The 23,576-nt window shown below is 26.9% G+C and overlaps 2 protein-coding genes across 3 annotated transcripts in view; both read right to left on the bottom strand.

The window, feature by feature from the left end:
- The window catches only part of eIF3e (eukaryotic translation initiation factor 3 subunit e), a 31,291-nt gene extending 16,595 nt beyond the window's left edge, over positions 1–14,696 (bottom strand). For both annotated transcript variants that reach the window (XM_016062728.5, XM_043041298.3), the window contains exons 1-4: positions 14,447–14,696; positions 10,050–10,167; positions 4,196–4,313; positions 1,607–1,649 (exon numbers count right to left, since the gene is read on the bottom strand). In XM_016062728.5, coding sequence (XP_015918214.1) covers positions 1,607–1,649; positions 4,196–4,313; positions 10,050–10,167; positions 14,447–14,536 — 369 coding nt within the window. In that variant the 5' untranslated portion in view covers positions 14,537–14,696. The remainder of the gene's footprint in view (positions 1–1,606; positions 1,650–4,195; positions 4,314–10,049; positions 10,168–14,446) is intronic.
- Positions 14,697–16,650: 1,954 nt separating this feature from the next.
- LOC147815796 (stress-associated endoplasmic reticulum protein 2) lies at positions 16,651–21,943 on the bottom strand. Its single transcript, XM_087157401.1, has 3 exons — positions 21,787–21,943; positions 18,285–18,357; positions 16,651–17,119 (listed from the first exon to the last, which is right to left on the bottom strand). The coding sequence occupies exons 1-3, from the start codon at positions 21,868–21,870 to the stop codon at positions 17,082–17,084; spliced, it is 195 nt and encodes a 64-aa protein (XP_087013527.1). The 5' UTR covers positions 21,871–21,943; the 3' UTR covers positions 16,651–17,081.
- Positions 21,944–23,576: the final 1,633 nt, after the last annotated feature.

Here is a 23,576-nt window from a genome sequence, read left to right as displayed (position 1 = left end):
GAATGTCAACTGTTATTGAAGATTTAAATTATCTAGCAAAAAGAAAAAACATACATATTTAATAAAGCATTTGAAAAATAAAATAAATAATCTAAATCAATTCATTAGCAATAAAATTTAATCTAAAGCTAGCAAATAATTTTTGCTTTTTAAATTGTTGATCTTCAAATCAAACTAAAAAACCTTAGATTTAAGTGCCTTAATCCAGTGGTGCAAATAAGTTTGAAAAATGATGAATCATACAATTCTTTTCTCAGAGGAAAGAATTTTTTCTGTCAGCATATGATTTCCCCCATTTACTTTTGTAAAATTGCGTCAAAAAGAGATTATTTAAGAGTGTGTTTTGAAATTCATATGTTGTAATAATATTCTATTGAAAACATTGAGATTTAAAAGTCAATTGAACAAAAACTAAAAATGAATTACAATCTAATTAATTATGATTTAATAAATTACAATTTAATTATCGCAAATCAAGGACTGAAAAAATACTCAATAGCGAGAATCAAAATTTGCTTATCATTATATCATATTGAAATATAGGAATTTTAATAACTTAGAAATTCGTGGAATTGCTGTTGTTGAAACAATGACAAAAAAAAAAAAAAAAAAAAAAAAAAAAAAAAAAAAAAAAAAAAAACAGAATTTATATTGGATTATTTGCACAATTGTTTTTTCTTTTCTTTCTTTTTTTAAATTTTGGGTTGGTAACTGTGATATTTTGATTGGCTAAAAAATAAAATAGTTAAAATACATTTTCTGATCTGAATTTCGAAAGGAAAATTTTGATGTCAAAAGCATCATACGTTAGTACAAAATTAGCTAAATGTAAAATTAATCCAAGTTGAAATTTCATATAATTTATATTTTTTGTTCATAATATCAAATATGAAACGATCTGATAAACTGGATGAGATCAATAGCTATTTAAATTTATTTCTTTACATCTTTGATTAATCATACCAGTTTGGGGAAGATTAAATTATTATCTTGAGAAATCAGTATACCTGTTTCATAAAAACAAAATCTCAATTTATTTTTGTTCCTGTAGAATAAAATAATATAATAACAAGAATAAAATAATATAATAATTTCAATTTGAAAGAATATTTATTAAAAGTAAACTGTCTATAATGGGTTATTAAAGTATGTGTCCCTTTTTGTTTGGGAAGATAGAGAAGTGAGCTCAAATATAAAGAAACTAAAAATAATCATAAACTTATATTATATACTTACTCTATACTTATACTACTTATTCTACACTTATTTAACCATCTAATCTTAAGGTGACCCCTCTTTGACACAGGAAAACATTTCCCTTTCATTCTTGTAATGAATGCATATTAATATATGTTGTATTATTTTTTATAAAAACCTAGACTTAAAAATTAGTAAGTCTGAGTTTCTTATATGTGAAAATTACACTCTGGTATGCTTCTGAAATTCGTGAAATATTTCTTTTATTTTGAACTTAATGAAACAGTTATCATAGAGAAAGATTACATTCACATGATAAAATGGTGTGTTGTAAATCGAAAAATAAAATAAAAATGCAACTATAATTATAATGTAGCTCAGAATAAGAGTAATTATGTAAAAAGCTTACATCATAGTTCTTGACTAGAAAATCCAGAAGAGTACGGCCATCTCTGAAATTATCGAATAAAAGTTTATAATAATTCGAATTTTCTATCACATAACTTATTTTACTATTCAAACAAGGGAAGGAAAAGAAAGCACATGAATACATTTTCAGCTGACCCTGGATTTTGCAAGATATTTGCACTAATCAAAGTATACATAATTTTTTTTTAACTCTATAAAACACATTTTATATCTAAAAATGAAGACTTTAAAATGCTTTCCTGAAATACAGTTCGTATCAAGTATTCTTGATTAATTTCATGAACCATTTCTTACCACAGGAAAGGAAGAGGAACTTTTTCCCATGTCTGTTTAAGGTGCCAGAAACCTCAATTTAAAGATATTAAAATGTATTTAACACAATTACAATCATTGTGAGTGATCTACGATGCGGTGTTCTTCAGTAAATTAACTTTCTACTATAGAGTTTGAACTCTCCCCGCCACAAAGTCTAAGGACAACTGCTGCTATGGAAACAAGAATAGCGCATTTCAGGTAGGGTAGCTTCTCTTCACTCTCGGGCCAACACAACAGACCGGTCACCGCCATAGTCATAGCCACCGCCTTAGGCTCAGACGAATGGCAAGGGAAATTCTTACATTAGACAAACTATACCAAAGAAAAAGAGTAGTGAAACAAATTTCTACACAAAAAGATTGGGAAAAAACTTGTTTGTTTATTGAATCTAACAGAAACTAAAGCAGTAGATCCGATATTCTGCAAGAAATTTTAGGAAAGAAAAATATTAAATTCAGTCTTTCACTTAATCTGAATTCAAGTTTAGCAACAAAAACTGAAACATGGAAAAACCACTCACATAAATTACTTCTAAATACTTTATATTCAGAAGCATAAATATATTTATTTAATGCTGATTGTTTAGTTCTATATAATTTTGTTTTAAATCAATTTTTGCTGTAAAACACTAAATGCATTATATTTTTACTAACTTACTATTCCTAGATTTGAAAAACTGTTCAAAATTTTGCAATAACTTAACAGTATTATTACAAGACAGTGATTAAATGTGTCAGTCTTCATTTGAGTCATGCCATCATAGTCACGATACATAGTGTATTTTTGCATTTAAAATTGCTTTACCTTATTTAAATGTTATTTTATACTTTATTCCTAATTAAATTTAAGAAAAAGTGAGATAATTGCTCACTTGAAAAATACTCTTAATATAATTATAACTTAGTAATGAACTAAAGACTCAAATTTTCCTATATCTGGAATTTTATTACCGTATATTCCAGCGCACAACCCGCCCCGGCGTATAATGCGCACCCGTAATTTCTAATAACTTTTTTTAAATTTTAAGATATACTCTTCGTATAACGCGCACGAATTTGGATTGTACATGTGCAATATCTCGTCTAGTATCAATAGAAAACCAGAAAGCCTTTTAGTGTGGGACATGTTTAGGTCCCACCTTACAGATAATACAAAAAAATTGTTGAAGGAATGTAACACCGATATGGCAGTAATTCCGGGCGGATTGACACCATTAGTTCAGCCATTGGACGTCTGCTTAAACAAACCATTTAAAGCCAATTTTAAAAAACAGTGGAACACTTGGATGTTGGAGGACGAGAAAACCTTTACGAAAGGAGGACATATGCGTCATGCAAGTTTGGAAACAGTGTGCGAATGGATATTAAAAGTATGGGATGAAATTAAGCCTGAGATGGTTAGAAAATCATTCAAAAAATGCATCATTTCAAATAATCTGGACGGATCAGAAGATGACTGTTTATTTATGGATGAGGGCAACGCAGATGATGAAGACGAAACAGATTGTGATGACGTGCCTGAAGAAATAACGGAAGACGAATATAATGAACTATTTATGTAATAACGAAAATCAATAAAGTATATAGGTAAAGGTATGTTATTTCTTTGAAATAAAAGTATTTTTCTATATTTAAACTTTTTTAATCTATAATTTTTTATATTCGGCGTATACCGCGCACCCGTAAATTCCAATGTTAATTTTTGTATTAAAAGTGCGCGTTATACGCCGGAATATACGCTAAATGTGGGCTCATTATAAGTGGGTCTTACAGTGGAATGGTAATGTTTAAATATGTGAGAAAGGGAAGGAATCAATAGTGATAAGCTTTATATAATAAAAGAAAGTCGAACATAAAAATTTCAAGAAATGATTAAAAGTCTGCCATGAACATTATACTGAAAATTGTTGCACCTAAGGCGGAAAAAAACATGTAAATCTATGTAAAATTAAGAAAACATAATTAAAAAAGAACAAAAAAATATATATTTCTATAAAATACAAAAATTATGCAAATCATTTATAATACATAATTTTATGCTATTGTTGCATATGAAGCAAAGACATGACAAATTATTTTTAAAATGCCAATATATTTCCTTCTTTGAGACTAAAATCTTGTGATATGAATTTTTTTCTGATAATGCAACTGTAGATATGTATAAAATTTATGAAAATTGCCACATTGTTTTAAGCTATTTAATAGAAAATAAAGATACACTAAAAGAAATGACAAGACTTCAACGAATTACAAACCTGGTGTTTTCAATTTGTTTAGCAACTGTTTGTTCAGCAAAGAGATTTCTTATATGATTTGTTTCTTCTTGATATAATTTCAATTCACTAACAACTTTTGCACGCTTATCAAGTAGTTCTGAAAAAAGAAATTTTTTTTCAAATTTGGCAGGTATATATACACATACAAATTTAAAAAAAAATAGGAACAAAAGAATTACTACATAATAATTTTTAAAAAAGTACATGAAAACTAAATGCCAACATAACATTATAATTTAATATGCTTTTTACCATAAAACAGAGAAATTTAAGCTCATATTTAAAATACCACAGAATCTTGAAAACTTTGTACAGTTAAATGAATTTTATACAGAGGATGAAATATATAGCTAAATGATTTAAGATTCATTGGAAAAGAGTAAGTCAAAATATTACACAATAATACAAACTCAAAGTAATGAAATTAAATAGGGCTATACATCAAGTTTGACATAAAAGAAAAAATCAGTGGGACATCTCTGGATCTGAGTTGATAAAAAGAAGACAAACCCTGAGAGTTTGAAGATATAAAAATTTTTCAACTATTATGGTGAATCATTATTACATCTAATACAATATAGATTTTTTTATTTCTTGCTATGAGAAAAATTAACTCCTATTATGATTTAGAAGCAAAGTAAAGCAATTTAAAATATTATGAATTTGACAATAATTTAAGCACTGTTTTATTATTTTTTACAATAATAGACAAAAATATAAATATTTCAACTTTAAGAAATTTTGTTGGTGTCAGCCAGAAAAGCTGGTACCAACATACATGGTTTATCTGGCTGGTTCCTATAAAGCTTTGCACATAAAACCACTCATATTTTAACAAATTATGTAATATTATAATTTTTTTTAAAGATTTATAATTGCTCTGATGCTGTTATATCAATGTTTAAGTTCTTTTTCAGATAGGTTATATAATAAAAACTAAAATGCTATTAACTTTCTGAAAAAAAAGAAAAACTGATACATTTATACCCTTAATGCTATTAACAATATTAACCGTTCATAATGTAATTTTTAATCTGTAGATATGTAACAGTTATTGATAATTTTCAGAAATGAAATGCAATTAGAAATAAGGATTTACAATAACTAAAAGTATACAATAACTGAGAATCAGTAACAGTCAGAATGTTTTATTATTATATGTTTGAACATTCTGAAATTAGTACATTAGTATTTTGATTGTTTGAATCTGCTTCATTCCGGATATTTCTGTTTTACCAAAGTTGATTGTGAAGTTTTATTTATTTATTATTTTTTTTACAACATTTTAAATAATTACGTTTTTCCTCAATAAGCAACTTTATTTCAGCTTAAAGAAAAAAAAAAAAAAACTTTTTGTACACACTTGTGCTTTTGCAAATGCTTGTGTGTTTTTTTAGAATTGGCCATTTTAAACAAGTAACAAATAAATGTTGGTTAATTTTCAAAGAAATTTGCTGTTTTATTATTGTTAGTGTAGTTTAGTTTGACTGTCTTTACATGATGGTAAAATGCATAATAAGAATGGGTAGAAAACATGGTTTGCCAAATCCCTGGATTTCAAGAAAAAACCCAACCCATGTGGATTTTTCATGAAAAAACCCCCAATTTTTTCAGAAATATTATACTGACTATATATATATACTAAATAAGAATAAGACATTGGTAGTATATGCTTGATGTTACAAAGGAATTAATGAAAGAAATTATTTTGTTTGAGTATGAGTAGTTATAGTCGCTTTTCAACTTTACCTATCATGAATTGCATAATAACGAAATTACTAAAATGATTCTTTACAAAAAAAGGGAAAATATTCTAAGTGGTTTATTTTAAATTAGAAATAAACACATAAGTTAAAGAAGGAAATTTCCAGAAACATTGGGAAATGAGATTATTCAAGGATTGTAAATGCACATAACGTACTTGTAACGCATGGTATTTTCATTTGTATTTTACAATAAATGAATTTTTTGTATGTCTTATAATTATCAACTAATCTTAATAAAAAATTTTTGCTTTTGTATGAATGAAAAAAAAGGTCATAAATTTTAAACACTTGTTTTCTAAGCATTTCAAGCATATTTGTGATTTTAATGAGCATGTTAAAATGTTCATGAAATTCAATCAACAAATATGTTTTAATTCATTCAATGCAAAAACAGGAATAAACATATCGCATAACACCAATACCTATAATATACATTCCCTTTTCAATAATATATAATTTCATCATGTTCATTATAAAACTTAATTTTTTGCAATTAACAAAACTTTTATCAAATAAAATTGCTGGACATTGAGAAATCCCGGATGTGAAGCTTGCAATACTTCCTTGTGTAATCACATAAATTATTAATCTCAGATCAATAAGGTCATGAGAACTGTCAGATTGTCTCTAAAAATTTTCCTCACACCCCTCTTGTGTAACTACTGTTTCCTTAAATGTATGTCATAATATGTATGTCAAACATCACTATATAAACTCTGTAACCTCACTTCTAGCTCATAATAAAGCTGTTGTCATTTCGATCCATGACTCTTTCTATCATTGGAAGTCAACAAAAATATTAACAAAACAAAAATAAAATGCTAAAACGTAAACGAAGTTCTTTCTACACATTAAAATGCAAAATATAAGATTATATCAAGTGTCAAAGAAATCTTTAAACTTTATCATTGAAAATAGAGTGTTTTTCAGTCTCTAAGAAATTGTTCTGGTTTAGACGGAAATAATCAAAAACAAGAAAATATTTTTGACCAGCTGTCATGAGAGAAGCAGTAAAAAAATGACTGATTAGAAGAGATGTTTTTTCTTTCAACTAATATTCTAAATGAAAGATTTTCTGCCAAACTATGGATTCAACAATAAAACTTCATCTTTAAACATGGATATTTTTGTAAGAGGTAGAGTAAAGTAGATGGAAACAGGTTTAGTATACAATAAAAATCTTAAAAAGAATTGGGTATATTTTGTTCTAATCCTTAAAAATACTCATCTATAGACAAACCTTTCTTAAGAGAAAAATTTATGTATAACCTATTATATTATGTATTAAAACTTTCTGTATGCTTTTTAAGAATATATCATATGTCATGTTATTTATCTTAAAATAAAAATTGCTTATCATGATTGTTATAAGGTATATATCCATTGATGCATTTTAATAAATTCTAGTACTAATGGGTCTAGATAAGAAGATCAAGATTTTAAGACTAAAATGTATTTAAAAATGATGTTACCTTTATAGTTGGTGTATTTCGATTATCTTTTGACTTTGACAAGTTCAAAAAATAGATTTTTCTGGATAATAGGTATTTATGGTAAACAAAGATCAAAACATGCATTAATCAATAAAAAAAAAGCAAATGATAATCAATATCAATTTTCATACTTGTTATGTTATTAGTGGATTAGTTAAATAACATTCAAATGTTTAACCCTCTAAGTTTGAGTCCCTGGATAAAATTGTACAGAAATTTTTCTGCTATATATTATTTTTCCTTTCAATAACATTGAAAATCCGTTTTTCTGATGCAGCAGAGCCTGCATCCGAAAATTTGAAAAAAGCTGTGACTATCGTTCAGGGGGTTAATAAGACGAAATATGCAAAGGCAAGCAGATAATAATGTTTACATTTTCTTCTCATGATACGTTTATCTTCACTTTTTTCTTCATTTGATAAGAAGAATTAGTAGCATAGATATTCAGACAAAGGCAAAAAAAAAAAAAAATCTCTAAATTTCAAAAGTGAACTAATCCTACGTAATAACAATAATATTTAACAAGAAACCGAAATGAGTAGATTTTTTAATGAAAACATTTCCAATTCAAACCAAAACAAAGCATATTTGCAGGCGTTTCTTCCAAATATTATCAACATTCAGTTTAATTGATTTTTATACATTATTCTTTTCACCGAAGTTGATTTTCTTTAATGAGGAAATATCAGGGCTCGAAAAAACTCAGAAATTTTACCCGTCCCCGGGGACGGCTCGTCCAACTATGTACCCGTCCTCCTTTGAAACTAACCCGTAGCTTCTAAATAAATAAAAATATAATTTTCTCTTATTTATTACAAACATTTATATAAATTGCACAATGAATTAGTAGTTACTAGGATTACAAATACTAGGATTACATTATACAGTAATAAAATAAATACTAGGTTACTAATAGTAGCCTAGTATTTCTGTTATGAAATAATGCATTTCTTTTATGAAATAATTTAAATGACGAAGGTCAAGTTATCTGGAATGTCAATTTATCTGAGGGTACTACGTTTTTAAGGAATCAAATATGACGTTTGCCAGTTGCACAATCAAGCCAATGACTTACAGAGGTTTGTGCACAGAAATCTTAAAGGGGCTTTCCATTTAGGTAGACATTCATAATTGCGTTTAACGCTTCTTGTTTAAGATCAGTACGTAAGTTGTTTTTTTTTCTTTCTTTTTTACGGAAAAATGCATTACATTAACGGAAAAATGGCCGTCTGCGCGGACGTCGGATTTGAGAAAGTGGTTGTCCGCTAGGAATTTTTGACCGCCGAGGACAGGCGGTTTTTCGAGTCCTGGGAAATATAATTTTTTCCTTCCTTACATTGCAACAAATCTGGTGCGTTAAAAAAAGTGAAGATTTCAGAAATAAAACATTTCCCGATAATGGATGTCTGGATAATATAATTATTACAATTTAGCAGGGTTGGCAAGGTTTAGGATAGAATGGATTAATCCACGGTTTAAACTGTCCTGTCCAAAACCCTTTTACTCAAATTATGTCACAATTTTGTCTGAATAATATTTAAGAGGTAAAATAAACATAGAACTAATAACATATCGATAATTAAATATACTATAGAATATTTGTTTTTAAAAGTACATATAATGTCATATTAATATTGTTTGACTCTTCAATTTAAACAAAGGAAGATTAATCAGTAATCAAGTTCAATTGGTCCTCTCATTCAATAGTACATAACTGAAGTTTGGCCTTGCCATACTTTAAAATATTAGGGACTAAGAGCTTGGTTTGTCATAAACAGGTTTATTTATCTATAGTACTATTCAGGGATACTTTATTTCATTCATGTTCAATTCTTTTAGCATAGTGGTGATACATCACCAGTGTCAGTAACTGAAACTGATGTCAAGCCCTTCAAAACTGTTAATACATTTTTCAGTTATTTTGTATTTTCAATTTAAACTAATATATTTATATTTAAAAATTTTTTTTTTTTTAAAATAGATGTCTTTTTTATCATCCTGTGATGCAGAAATTATAAAATTTTTAAAAAAAAATATTGTGAAAAATAAAAGGTTAATTTTTGAACAAATTTAGTATTTTTTTTAAGAAAAATTATTATTTTCTAATATTGCCATATTTATCCTTATGCAAAAATATTATTTATCAGTTTTAAAAGCATATTTATATTTAAAGGACTAGGTATTCACTTTTGTTGTTCAATGAATTGTGGAGCTTCAAAAATTATAAACCTTTTCCTATTATATATTATTTTCTTTTAATAAGTTATAGTAAATTGTATAAAAAATATCAAATATTTATTGATACATATAATTATTATGTTTACAATGGTTACACCTATAGAATTTCTACCTTTTACCAAAGTTCAAGGTTTTGGACACTTTAAGACAGTTTTACCCAGTTTAAGACAGTAAAACCCATGTGTCCTGTCCAAAACCAGTTTAGGACGTCCAAAACCCCAACCCTGCAATTTAGTGATGCAGTGAGTAACTGTAATGTTAAAGTGAGTAGCAATAAATAGTAAAGTACTCACATTTACAATATTAGTCAATACAGTTTCAATGTTTGAAACATACCTTCTGGAATAGGAGCATCAGGATATACCAATCTATAAATGTCAATGGCATAATCAATCATTCGAGTATTTTTCACCATTTCAAGTTTTCCAAGAAGTAATTCTCTTTCATCATATACCTACAAACCAAATAATTTCAATAAATATAAGGAAAGGCAATGAATACAACACAGAAAAAGTTATTTTTTAAGAATACAAGAATATAATAGATTTTCAGGTTATCAAACATTTACGAGGGGAAGCAAAGTAGGTAACTCCATGGCAGAATTCTTTTGGGATTTCTACGACATTCCTCTCTAATAATAATATCTTTCTGCAAGATGCTTTTAAAAATGACAAATATATATGTTACTAAGTTAAAGTAACAGAAGCGTTAACTTAAAAAAAAAAAAAACTTTTCAGAACCAATAAAATAATTTTATTAATTGAATATGTAATATTTTTTTAATTCTAATATGTCAATATTCTTGAATTTTGTAGAGGGGAAACACACTAATTATTTTTTTTTCTTCTTTTGTAAATCATCATCTCATTAAAAAGGGATAGGGAAGGGGGGATATTAATAAATAAATTTTTTAAGTTATTTTAAAACTATTTTTTTAAAATAAATGCCGTTTATTTTTAAATGCATCTTAAAAATGTTGATTTTCTCGTAATTTCCAGTTTAAATTATAGAAAAAGCTTTCAAGTTGTTTATCAATTAATAATTTTTTGCTAGTCTACACTTTTTTTGAAAAAAGAAATATGCACAGAGATTGCCCTTTAGCATGCCCTTAATTGTTTTTTAAATTTTTTTAAAAACTTTAATAATGAGAGAGAATTGCCATTTGAAATATACTCATAAAATAGCATGAATTGATTGATTGAATGTAGGGTTTAGTGGCATAAAGTCCAAATGAGGACATGCTGCGCCAGACAATACGGTATAAAATAGCATGAAAGGATAAGTTAAAAAATGTGAGCACAAAATTCAGTTATTACATTATATTACACATTTTGATAAATATTTATGGCATTAAGGGAGTCTCCTTTCAAAATTTATAGTGCCCTTTTCAAAGACAGGGATGAGATTAGCCAAAAGGCAAAAAAGCTGAATTTCCACGATAGTAAATTTTACGCAAGCGCAACCCTTTAATAATAAATTCCAGACAGTTTCAGGTAATAAATAATGTGTTGACATACACTTCTGTACTAATCTATTAGTATATAAATGATTACATTGATACTTAACATTTAGTGAAAATAAAAATTACCAATTGAAAAAATAAAGCTGGAAATTATATTTTTCCTCAGTTTACATAAGAGACAATTATTACTTGAAAAACTACCTGGTTTAGCAAATTAAAACTACTGAGAATATACATTAATATTTCATTTCTTTTAATAAATACTGTTATTTGATTTATAGCAAATATATCAGTAATATTACTTTTTAAATTATATTAGGAAAAAAAACTTTAACAATGGACCAAATCATTATGTTCATGTTATAGTCTAATCTAACTAGAGCCCTTTGAAACATATCAAGTGAAGTAGAAATATATAGTAACTCCTTAACATACAAAAATTGCTATTTTAGTTTGAAAAATTACATGACAATCAGCAGCTGTTTAGATAATTGTTTTTTATTTGATAAGTTGATTTCATTTAATATTTGATTGCTTTTTATTTGATATTAAAAACAGCATGAGCAAATCAAGACATAGAATTTTAAACTTGCGTGAATACGAATCGCTTCACAGGTTTTTAAAAAGGCACAAATACCAAATACGAATTACAATTTACAATATTCAAATCACGTGAATAAGAATCGCAACACGCAAATATGAAAAGCTATGTTTGATATTAAAATCGTGTGAATAAGAATCGAGACATCAGAAGATTCCAGGCTTGGGACCTCTAAAAGGCTTGTCAGAAACAGCGTCGTTTGAACTACAAAAATCGGATCTATCTGGAGGGCGGGTAAAAAATTCGGAAAATCTTAGCTGCAGCGAGTAAAAGGGGAGAAAATAGTTAAAATAAGTAAAAATGAGAAAGGATTGGTAGCTATGTAGTTTGAATTTTCTGTTTCTCTTTGAAAATGGGTGAATTTTCTGAAAAAGCGGAATACTTATAAAAAAAAGTGAAATTTTTAGAAAAATCTGAATTTTTGATAAAAAAGCTGAAATTCAAGAGATAAAAGTGAAAAAAGCGGAAATCAGGTAAAAAGCGGAAAAATCTCATCCCTGCAAAGAGGAAGCATCCTGCCCTTTTTTATTCCTAGGGAGAACTCTGTATTCATTCCTCATGCATAATAACTATTAAGCAAATTATTTTACACACAATTAATGCAAAATTATAATTTAAAATTCTATTCTATTCTTAGTTACATTTAGCACTTTTCCAAATTCTCCTCAATGTTTATGAAACAATATCTCAACCATTGAAATATAATACTATACATATTTAATACTATACAAATATACATTATTGACAATTATTTTTTTGTAAATATTAAGAGGTATAAATCATGGAATATCTAACCAGGGATTGTAATATTTAAGAAAACACAAAAAACTATGATTCATAAGTAAAAATCTCGACAAATATGACTGGAAAATAGGTCTGTAAAGAAAAACAATAAAATATATAACAATAAAGTCATTAAACAACAGAGGCAATTCCTACTTTTCCTGTGATTGCGATGGGAGCTTAACTTATAAATTGTGTAATAAGGCATCTACTTATAATGACAATAAAGAAACACAGGGTACAAATGTAATCTAGCAGTAAATACAAATAGAACTATGAAAATAATAACTTTCTGTTCATTTTGGCATTGCTCCAAAAAACTTTTTTTTTGTATCTTTTTTTTTCTGTAATATATGTTTGTTAGTAGTCAATATCAGGGGTCTGCCCAGACATTTTGTGAAAGGTCCGTTTTTGTAAAACAATTACTCGTAATTTGTGAATATAAAATAAATGTTAAGTCACATTCTTTCAACCAGAGTCCGCTTTTGTGAATGTGTGCAAATAGGGTCCGTTATTGCAAAAAAATTTTTTCAAGGAGTTTTTAAATCATAAAGAGATACAAGATTATGCTCAACACTGTAAATATATAATGAAAAAATATAGTTTTAAAAATTAAACAGCAATTACAGCTACTAAATTAGCGATGCAACATACAAATATTTGGAATTTAGCCTATACTGCTGAATGCAGAATATTAATTTCGGACGAATAAAGCAAGAAGACAAAATTTAGTTTGTTTACATCTGTCTTTCCTTCCCCCCTCCCTTCCTGGGAAGGGTTTATTCGATTAACAAAACAATAATGAAGATAAACAAATATGTGAAGGGTCCGATTAAAAGATAAATTATTTTGTGAAGGGTCCGTTTTTAAGTTAAAATATTTTGTGAAGGGTCCGTTTTAATAAAAATATATTTTGCGAAGAGTCCGTTGACGGACCCAAATTTCTTCTAAACGGATCCCTGAATATATATAGCAAAACATATTCAATAGCTACATAAATTGTGAAATGCTGCTTTGCTTCCCCACCTGACATATAGACAAGAAAAGGGGAAAAAAAAATTGTCAACCAAAAAATTTAGTTTGATTATAAATAAAAAAAAGGTCACTTCTGTCATTTTTTATTGTTTCAAAAATAAATCCCCCCCCCCCCTATCTGTATGTTTATTAGTTGATGCATGTTTAATACATAAATTGAAAAGAAGCATTTGCTTCCCAACATATTGCAAAGAAACAAAACAAAAAAATCACTCTTTCATACAAACGTACTCTGAAATTGAATACAAATAACAGATCTTAAGAAAAACATTCAATATTTTTATAACACATTTGTATTGCTTTTATATACATATGTATTTTAGCAGTATGAACAGATTGTAACTCAAAGCTTCTCTTAGTAAATTGATGTTAATATAATAGACAAGGAAATAATTAAACTTCGTCATCTACCTTTACTACTTTAAATACAGAGAGTAGTCAGTTCAGTAGTCAGTTTTCCGTGTTCGCGGATTCTAAAGTTTGGCGGTACTTTTCGGTTATTCGGAAGCAAGAAAATTCATGTATCTTTTATTTTTGGAAAAGTTCACTTTGTTTTATATAACAATATAAAAATAGTTGAATTTATTTGCACCAGAATAATCGAAAAGTACAAAGTTTTTTTTTATAAGAAAATGATGAATGGTGGTAAAAACGATAAAATTATTGAGGATTAAATTAAATAGTTATTTTCAGAAATCGCCTGTTTATTAATATTAAGAACAAGTAATTTAAATTTCAGTCATCAATACGTTAAATTCGTGCGGGCAAGATTGAAAGAAAAAGTTTTGAGCACTTTTATAGGAAAAATAAAGTTGGTTTTCTTAATGACAAAAATGAAGCTATTTTTAAGACCTGTTTAACTGATAGAAATTCCAGCAAAGGAAACACCAAGTGCCTATCTAGGTAAGCACCAATTTTTGGTGTCAAATCCCATTCAGCCATAGAATCAAGAATATGCAATTTAAAGGATGATAATTATGGTAACAATTACAAAACTAAGAGATAATGTGGGAATCAACTAGTTAAACATAATAATAAATTTAAAAGAAAGCTTTCTTTTATTAAATTGTTACAGTTGGTTCGTTATAAGCTGCTTATTTTTGCCTAACTAAGGTTGCTAAGTGATGTAAACTCTAAAATGCGAAACACGTATGCGTTCAGCACATATGAAATTGATCCTTTTACAAATATAGTTAAAAAATGTTTCGTTTCATTTTCAAATTAAATCAGAATGAAACTTAAATCTCTTTCTCAAAATATTGAAGACTGGCTTACAACTTAGAAGGAGTGATTGTGTAGTTTTCTAAACAAATATTTTTTTCAACCCAATTAACCTAAAGCATAAGATAAAGAAATTCTTGAATCAACATTTACAAACCAATGCCATTTATAAAGGTGTTCAAATCTATGATCCGGCTACCACTGAGAATGTTTTACGTTAGTGCTGTATCTGATGCAATCAGAACTTGCACCTAGACCTATATGCCATCGCTGGGATTCGAACTTCAATGACGATTGCTCCATTTCCGGAGCTACCACAGCCCCCATGGGAAGAATTAGTAAAATGAAAATCATCTTTATATGTCTAGCTATTAAAATAATTAGTTATGAATAATATTTAAAGATATGAGAACCATTAGAGAGAAAACTATGCGCTAATTACTAGGTGCAGGCACGGGATCAAGCGAAGTGTCATAATAATTATGCAGAATGTCCACTCCAAGCAGTGAAGCTAGGGACAGATCAAAACAATAATTTTAGGGTGCATTTAATAATTGAGAATTATAATTATAGCCGTTTCTAATATTTCATTTTCGAACAAAATATAGCTATTTTTATTGTAAATGATAATTCCAGTTGACTAAATTTGGGTCATTAAAAGATAACGGTAATGGTTTTCAAATTTTAATTATCACTTAAATAGTGGGGCTCAAATAATTTTCAGGTAGTATTACGGAATATTTTTAGCAAAATTGATATTTTTGAATTGAATTAGCACCATGAAATTTTTGCCATTCTATTGAAAAATAACAAAGATAGGAGATATCAGAATTTCTTTTTTTTCCCTTTGTGATTGAGTTGACTATACAATCTAAAAAGCCACTGCAATGTAAAGAATAAGAAACGCTGGTCACATTGCTTTTAAAAAGCAAATTTTGTTAATTGTTTCTAACATAAAGATCTCTCAAAAACAGTAATTATTATTTGAAAATAATTTTTTATTTTTTTAAGTAATTTTCTTGAACTAAGAATAAATAAAAATTAAGCATATTGTAAAAGAAATTTATGACTAAATCGTGTTTCAGAATTAAGCTAAATGCATAATTAGGCATCTAAAATTATTTTTATATTCAATATTGAGAATAATGTTCAAAGAATAGTTTTATTTTAATTATTGACCCATAGCTACTTTATCTTGCTATCTCATAAAATGTTGACTTTTTAAAATATGATCAAATTTACAGAACAAATATACTAATGCCTAATAGTACATATATAAATTTATTTTAACTGAGATATTAATCCAAATATAATTTAGAGAACAATTTTCAATTGTTCATCTTTAATTGAATTACTGTAGAGTCTTATTCTTGAAAAAAATCTTGAATGAGAAGTATTATATTAAATAATTCAATCACTATTATTAATGCAAAACTATTAAATAAAGAAATCAAATTTTCCATTTTTAAGGATAGGTATAATTTAATCTTTGAGACATTAATTCACAGGTTGAATGCCAATATTTACATAAATATTCACAACAAGAATATTCTTTATTGGAATACACTCAAGAAATTCTTACAAAAATTATTTCTGAGAAATTTAAATCTCTAAGTAAAATACAGTTTGTGGTCAAAGCATTTTTTTGTATGGGAATACTGTTTAGAAGGCATTAAAATAAATGCAGATAAAATTTCATTATTTTTAGAAATAATTTTATAAAGCCTTGAAGAGATTTTACTACATCTTGTCAAGACTTAATGTGATTCAGGACTGCACAACTCGGACTCTAAGATACAAAAATGTTTGTAAGACATTTTGAAATAAACAAAAACTACAGCATAAAAATCTTTTATTTTGGAAGAAATGTACTTTATACAGTGAAAGTCAACAATAAATGCTTCTTAATTAAAATAAGATTTTTTTGTTATGTTACCAAATGACATAACACATTCAGGTATATACATATTTTAAAATTGTGTCATACATTTATTATAGCTTTTGAGGCGTTTTAGGAATTTCAAATAATTTCACATCAGGATAATTAAATTTTAAAAATAACATTGAAATAATTTTGCATTTTATACAGTAAAGTGTTCAAAAACAAACCAAACAAAATAAATAAAATTTCAAGTATCAAAATACAAATAAAAAATCTTTTTTTCCTTCCCGTTTAGAAGGTTTTCAGGGTTTCATTGTAAATATTTATAAAGTTTACTGGTCCATTCTTGATGGAATACAAACTTGAATATGGAAACAAGATTCTTTATCCAAACCTTATACTTTGTATTAATTGAAAAACAGCTGAAAAAAAATAAAAAAATTTAATTTTTGATCAATCAGTCACACACAATAGAAGCAACACTTTACACTCAAATGTTTTCTATAGCAAAAAAGAATTTAATTTGTGACGGGAACAAAGATATTCCATTATTAGAACTCATTCGCATAAGAATAATTTGTAAATGTATGTACATTATAATAGGAAGATACAATCTTTTGAAAGATCAAATTGTTGATAACTATGCCAGTTGGTATGGATATTTAATTATAAATTCACCTAGTGTTATACCAGACATTTTGTGAATGATCCTGTTATTTTGAAATTAGTAAATCTACTCAGTTGGTGGTTTGTTTCGGGAAAAATATTTTCAGAATAATTACAGTAGAATGGGATTCTTTCTGTCAAAGTCTTATTTTTTTTCTAAAAAAAAAAAAAAAAAAAAAAAAAAGAATTTTAAGGTTAAGGTAGAAAAAAAAAAGATCAAGTAGTAGAGCTATATTAATTACTCTATATAGAATTTTTTTTATAAGAACCTTTAAAATACTGTGCCTGCATGTTAAAATTCACTGGTCTCTTGCACAGAGTAAAGAGGTATATTGTGAACCTCCTTCATGATACATTTTCAATATCACGGAAAAAAAAAAAAATTGAACTAAATTTTAAACTTTAAAAAAAAAAATATCTGGAAATTTTGGTTAGCAAACATTGTCAGATACATTTTTAAATAAGAAGCTTCACTAATAAGAATTAGAAAATATTGCTAAATTAACAAATCTAAACTTATTTCAAATTAAAAGACAGCAATGAAAGTTCATCTGCAGTTTTATTGTCAAGATATAAATAGCCACATACAAGAATTGATCCACCATGATTGAAAAATAAAATTAAGCCTCAAACAATTTGTATGATTTTAGGTGAGGAAAAGTGGATATTAACCTGGCAATGATATGTTAGAAACTAAATATAAGTAAATAAAACCTTCACAGTGTGGAGCCAACAATAAAGTTAAAACTCATAGTCAAGTCTAAACATTTAATTCAAAAACCTGTGCCAAATTTAACAGGGAAGTTTCACTAGGCGATTTTAGTTGGCAGAAACAGTTACCAATATAAAAAGTCATCTCAAATAGTAAATAAATAATTAAAGTGTTATTTCAAGTTTACAATATTTAAAATTAAAACTTACCAGATCCACATACAACAAATATGAATAGTCCTAGAAGCCAGGGTCCAACGGCATATTTTTCATCTTGGGCTTTCTGTAAGAAATAAATAGTATAAATTCATAATTAGATATTCATAGGTATATAATGAAATTACAATATGGATATTTTTTAATCTAGATTCAACCATTTTTTGACAGACTTTATTTTTATTCAAGTTACTTAAACATTACATAAGTAGGACTAAACAATATATCGATACAAAGTCAAACAATTATTTAATATATACATTATAAGGCTGCTATAACAACTTTCATTTCGTGTGCAGCAACAGAACTCTCATTGAAGACGCTGATATAAGAATACTAAAATGATTTGACGTGTGAGGTCCTTTGCCTACGCTAATGCTATTAATGTACACGTAAATGACTATTTTGATTTTGTCTAGTTACAAAGACAAAGTTTGTTTTATGCTGAATTGAAAGAGAATTGAATCATTCCGGGCATTTTCATGTGTAGATCAACGTCAGAATGCATTAAGATTTTTTTTTGCGATTTTCTATTTCTTGAAGTTCATTTTAAATGGGACTTATATTACTTTGCGATTGTACAGTAGGGAACCGATTATCCGGTTTTCTGAATCGCTACAAAAAGCCGATTTTTTTATTGTTAAACCCAACTAAAAAAAAATATTTGGAAATAATCTTAAAAAGAAGAAAAAATGATGAAGTAATACACTAATGATTATTTCCAAAATGATGGTAAGGTAAACATCTTTCAAAAAAGAAAGAAAAATCCTAAAATCTCACTAGGAAAAAAATATTTAAAAAAAAAAAAAAATGGAGGGAAAATGTATCGAATTTCGTTCCGGTTTTCTGATTTCCGGATAACGGGTTCTATACCGTAGTACATTATTTTGCTGTAGTGTAAGAACAGTTCTTGTAAATTATTTTTAGTGCTACTTTGGGATCGTTACGTATTATTTTTTCCCCCTATTTTTTGGTAGAGATTTAACAACTTTCTTGAAGATCATTTTTATTTTTCTGTTATTTTGTAATCACTATGCATTCTTTCACTGTTTTAGAAGAAAAATTATTCTAAATATAAATCTTTATTTTAAGTGGTGCTATTTAATAGCAGTATTTTGTATTTAAATTATCTATACTTCGTAAATTTTTTTTATTTTACTTCTTTTTATTTTTTAACCAATGAATCTTTAGTAGTTTTTATTTGTAAAAACTAAAACAAATTTACATTTATTCATTTGATATTCAACCAATTTTATTATTTGAAATAAAAAAAAGCAATTATTGGTCCACTAGTTTTTTTTGTTTTCTTTTTCTTTATTATTTTTAAATTTTCAACCCTACAAACCTTAATATGTTTTTATTTCCAAACAAATTAAAACAAAGTTAGCTTTTATTTTTTATGAGAATTCGGCTGATAGTTAAAATGACAAAACCTTTTTTTAGTAAAATAAAAGTTCAGCGATGCTTTGATGATTTAAAAGTAGTACTTCTTCAGCACAACAGCCCCTTATAGGCTTTGGCTGCCTCAACCAAAGCTACTATTTGTAATAATTTATAACATTAAATTTTTTTTTAAAAATTTTTCTCCTAATTAATAAGTCTAATTAAGTTAAATATTTTGTTAGAAATTAAGTATATTCTAAAACTAATAAATCTCAAGTTTATTCTATTTTTAAAGAAATGAACATTAATATATCAAACAAAACTTTTGTTCATTTTTACATTTATTGCAAATGGAACTTGACCACTTGTCAATACAACTTTATAATTTTAAATAAATAATTGAAAAAAAAGAAAAGGGTCTAGCTCAGTATTTCAAAAGTTTGTTTTTGCCAAAATTTAAGATTGTGCTTTAATAATCACTTGTGTTAGTTTGTTTACTCATCTTTCTTATTTCTTAAAAATTTCTCATAATACAAGTAAAATATATGAAGAGAATTTTATTCATATTTTTAAGTCATTTAACTTTGAAACAGGAGGTTTAGCATTATATATGATAAAATTTATTCGTACTAAACAAGCCAATATTTAACTGGAACAGATAAACACCTTAATGTTTGTGTTAATTCGAGTGTGCTAAATGGGTCAAACTGTGCAAACTCTAGGGAAATCAATCGGGGTAGCATTTTAAACGACTCCTTTGAATGACCTAATTTTTATGCTAGAATATAATCAAGAACAGAATATAGTTTAAAGGATTGCATTCATTAGATCTCCTATGATAATTATTTTTTGGATTTAAGTTATACAATTTAGTTCAGATTATGTGAAAATTATATGGAAAAAATACATCACGCTAGTTATTGAGTGTAATTTAATTGTAGCTTTACAACTTAACACAAACATTGCCTATAACAATGATGCTCAGAGTTGTTTCTAATTATAACAAAAACTAGGATAAAATATTTTTTTTATTTAATTATATTAAAAAAGAAAAACACATTTTAGTTGTTTAAGCAAAATTAATATACATCATTTATAAGTTGAAAATGCCTTTAAAGGTAAAGAAAAAGCAAAATAAATGCACCTGTGTCACTACAGAATATCTAACCCCTGACCTCTAGGTTAGATTTTAAATTATTTATATTATTTGAAAGAAAATGAATTTTTTATATTGCATTCTTAAAAAAAGACATACATTTGGTAATATAGGTTTTATAGTATCCAGCTCAAATATTTACTTATTTAAATGAAAAAACTAACAATGCAAATCTTTGATTTCCACGTTAATAATAAGAAACTAAAAACTCAAGACAGAACTATAGTAAATGGCTCACCTCTTTTTAGGGTGAGTGGTTTGCTTTGTATATTCTGTTTCCGAGTTTAATATTCATCCTTAAACCAGTCTTAATATTACCACTCTTACAACATATGTCAAGCAGTTTAATTGCTATAATTCATTTTAATACTAAGATAGCAGTTTTAAACAAAATGGGCTTCAATTTGTGTTGACACAAAAAAATCTGTATGTCTTTTTTTAGGTCAGAGGAAGTGTTAGTGTCTAAGGCAGTTTTGTTACATTTCTAAGAGATAATTATAACTGGATTGCATAACTATTAAAACATAAGTGAGATTGTATTATCATTAAATCAGTCGTTTAACTTATGAAGCACATTGAAAGACAAAATCATGGTTGAAAAAAATAACCTAATGAAAGCTTTAAAATTTGCACATTTATATAAAATCAGAGTAAATCTTGTAAAAGATGATCAAATAGAAGATACAAGAAAACTATAAAAAAGGAGAGAAATATTAAAAACATGTGAAATAATCTTATATACGATAGAGTCAAGTTTATAGGGTAAAAATTACGATTGAAAATTGGGTGAAAAACATTTATTCAATCTTCCTTTCATAGAGCCAAATATTGGACAGCATATGATTTAATTTTAATATTAGAAAATTCAAGTTGATTAAATACATGGAATTATGTCTCATACAAGTATTTAGGATAACATGTTTCGCATATGTTATTAAATTAAATATAAAAACTTACAGAAGTTTTAGGGACATTTCCTCGCAAAGTGACATTTTTACTTGCTTTTTCATTAGCAAGTCTCATACGTTGACTGTTTGCCATTTTTATGCTGTTAAGGAGTTTAAAAATTTAGAGTAGAAACAACTGTTCTATTATCTACTTAACACGTAGATGAATTTTTACAATCTGAAATATTTGTTGACGTGTGTCAAATCAAGAAAAGGAAAGTTTCTAGAAGAACAACTTACAGTTGCAGTGAAGCTATCAAATTTTTTTATTGCTAATAAGGTCACGAGAAGGCGCTCTAGCTTAACTAACTCAAAGACTATGAAGTATTTCAGGATTTAGCTTACATAGATTGCTGCACAAAGATGCTCGGATGATGGCAGATGGCGCTGTGAGCCACAATGCTCCGTCAATGTTTCTATATTTGTTCTAGTTTAGGATGAGGTAATTTGTATGTAAGCCAATTCATTTTTTAAGATGATTTGTCATTTCTCTTTTGAGATAATGTTTTAAATTGTCTTAAATTAATTAGATTTTTAAAATTTACATTTACGAGGGGCGTGCTTAAGGTTTCAGCTGTTCTGGGTAAAACATCGCAGCATTTTATCAGGATTGATAAAAATCTTGCTTTGTTTGTAATAAAACTTCATCTAAAAATAATAAATCTTGTGTAATAAAACTTAAGTACTTTTTTTTATGTTCATTCGATTTTTTCAAATTTTTGTTTTTGTTTTTGAGTTTAATGATTGATACTCTGATGAAATGTATAAATAAAACTTAATATTATTTAACAACGACGCTGTAACTAAATTTACTAATACCGCTAATAATAAAAAGGTAAATATCATTATTCAATTATTATAAACTAAGTACTGAATAAGTCTGTTATTATTTTTTTTATCTAACTCAAACAAAACTCAACATTTAATACAGATTACCAATTTTCAAATAATAAGTAAATTAATTTAGATCAGAAGACATTTTACAATTAAATAATTTGTGAAAAAACTTTATTTTCAAGTAGATACATTTACTAAACTTTAAAATTACTTGTATTTAAATAAATACGTATTAAACTAAATGGGTATAATTGAAACAAATTTGTTTAAAGTAAAATAATGAGCACATTAATATATGAAAATAAGTACAGTGAAAAATAACAATTCAAAAGTTACTTTCGTATCTTTATTTAAGCTCTGAAACAAAAATAGAAAAAACAAATAACTAGTATCACGTTTCTTAGTTTAACTATTTTCTTATTCTATGAATATAACATTTAGTATTAGTAAGATTTGATGCCAGTGATTTATTATCACAGCTCTATAAAAAAAACATGTTAGATAATGCAGTGCTCTACAAATAATATTTTCTGCATAAATCTATGATTACAGAAAATCACGTGATTTAAATCATTGATTTTTCTGATAAAAATGTCTTTAAATCATTACAACCCTGCTTTAAATTTTTTTTACATATTATTCGCGGAAGCTCTAAGAAATTGCCCTTCATAAACATACACTCACAAGAGGATAATAATTTGAAATTTTAATATAATTAATTTCTATGATATAAAATGTGAATTCATATTGTAATTTTAAAAACTTCACATGGGGAAGAAAAAAGAACGTGTTACATAACTATTAACCCAATTTGAATTTTTAGTGGACCTAATTTTGGGGACTAAAAAACTACCAGGCGTTCACCTGGCGTTGGCACTTGGTAGCGTCTTCATCACGTGATATCAGACGATACTACCATGCTATTTTTGGGAGAAGTATGTGAACAATCCTGAGAAAGATTAC

The sequence above is a fragment of the Parasteatoda tepidariorum genome, chromosome 2, assembly GCF_982258835.1.
Source record: "Parasteatoda tepidariorum strain Cologne lab strain chromosome 2, Ptep-v5.0, whole genome shotgun sequence".
NCBI lineage: Eukaryota > Metazoa > Arthropoda > Arachnida > Araneae > Theridiidae > Parasteatoda > Parasteatoda tepidariorum.
Note: the sequence above shows the minus strand (reverse complement) of the source record. Positions and strands in the feature narration are given on the sequence as shown.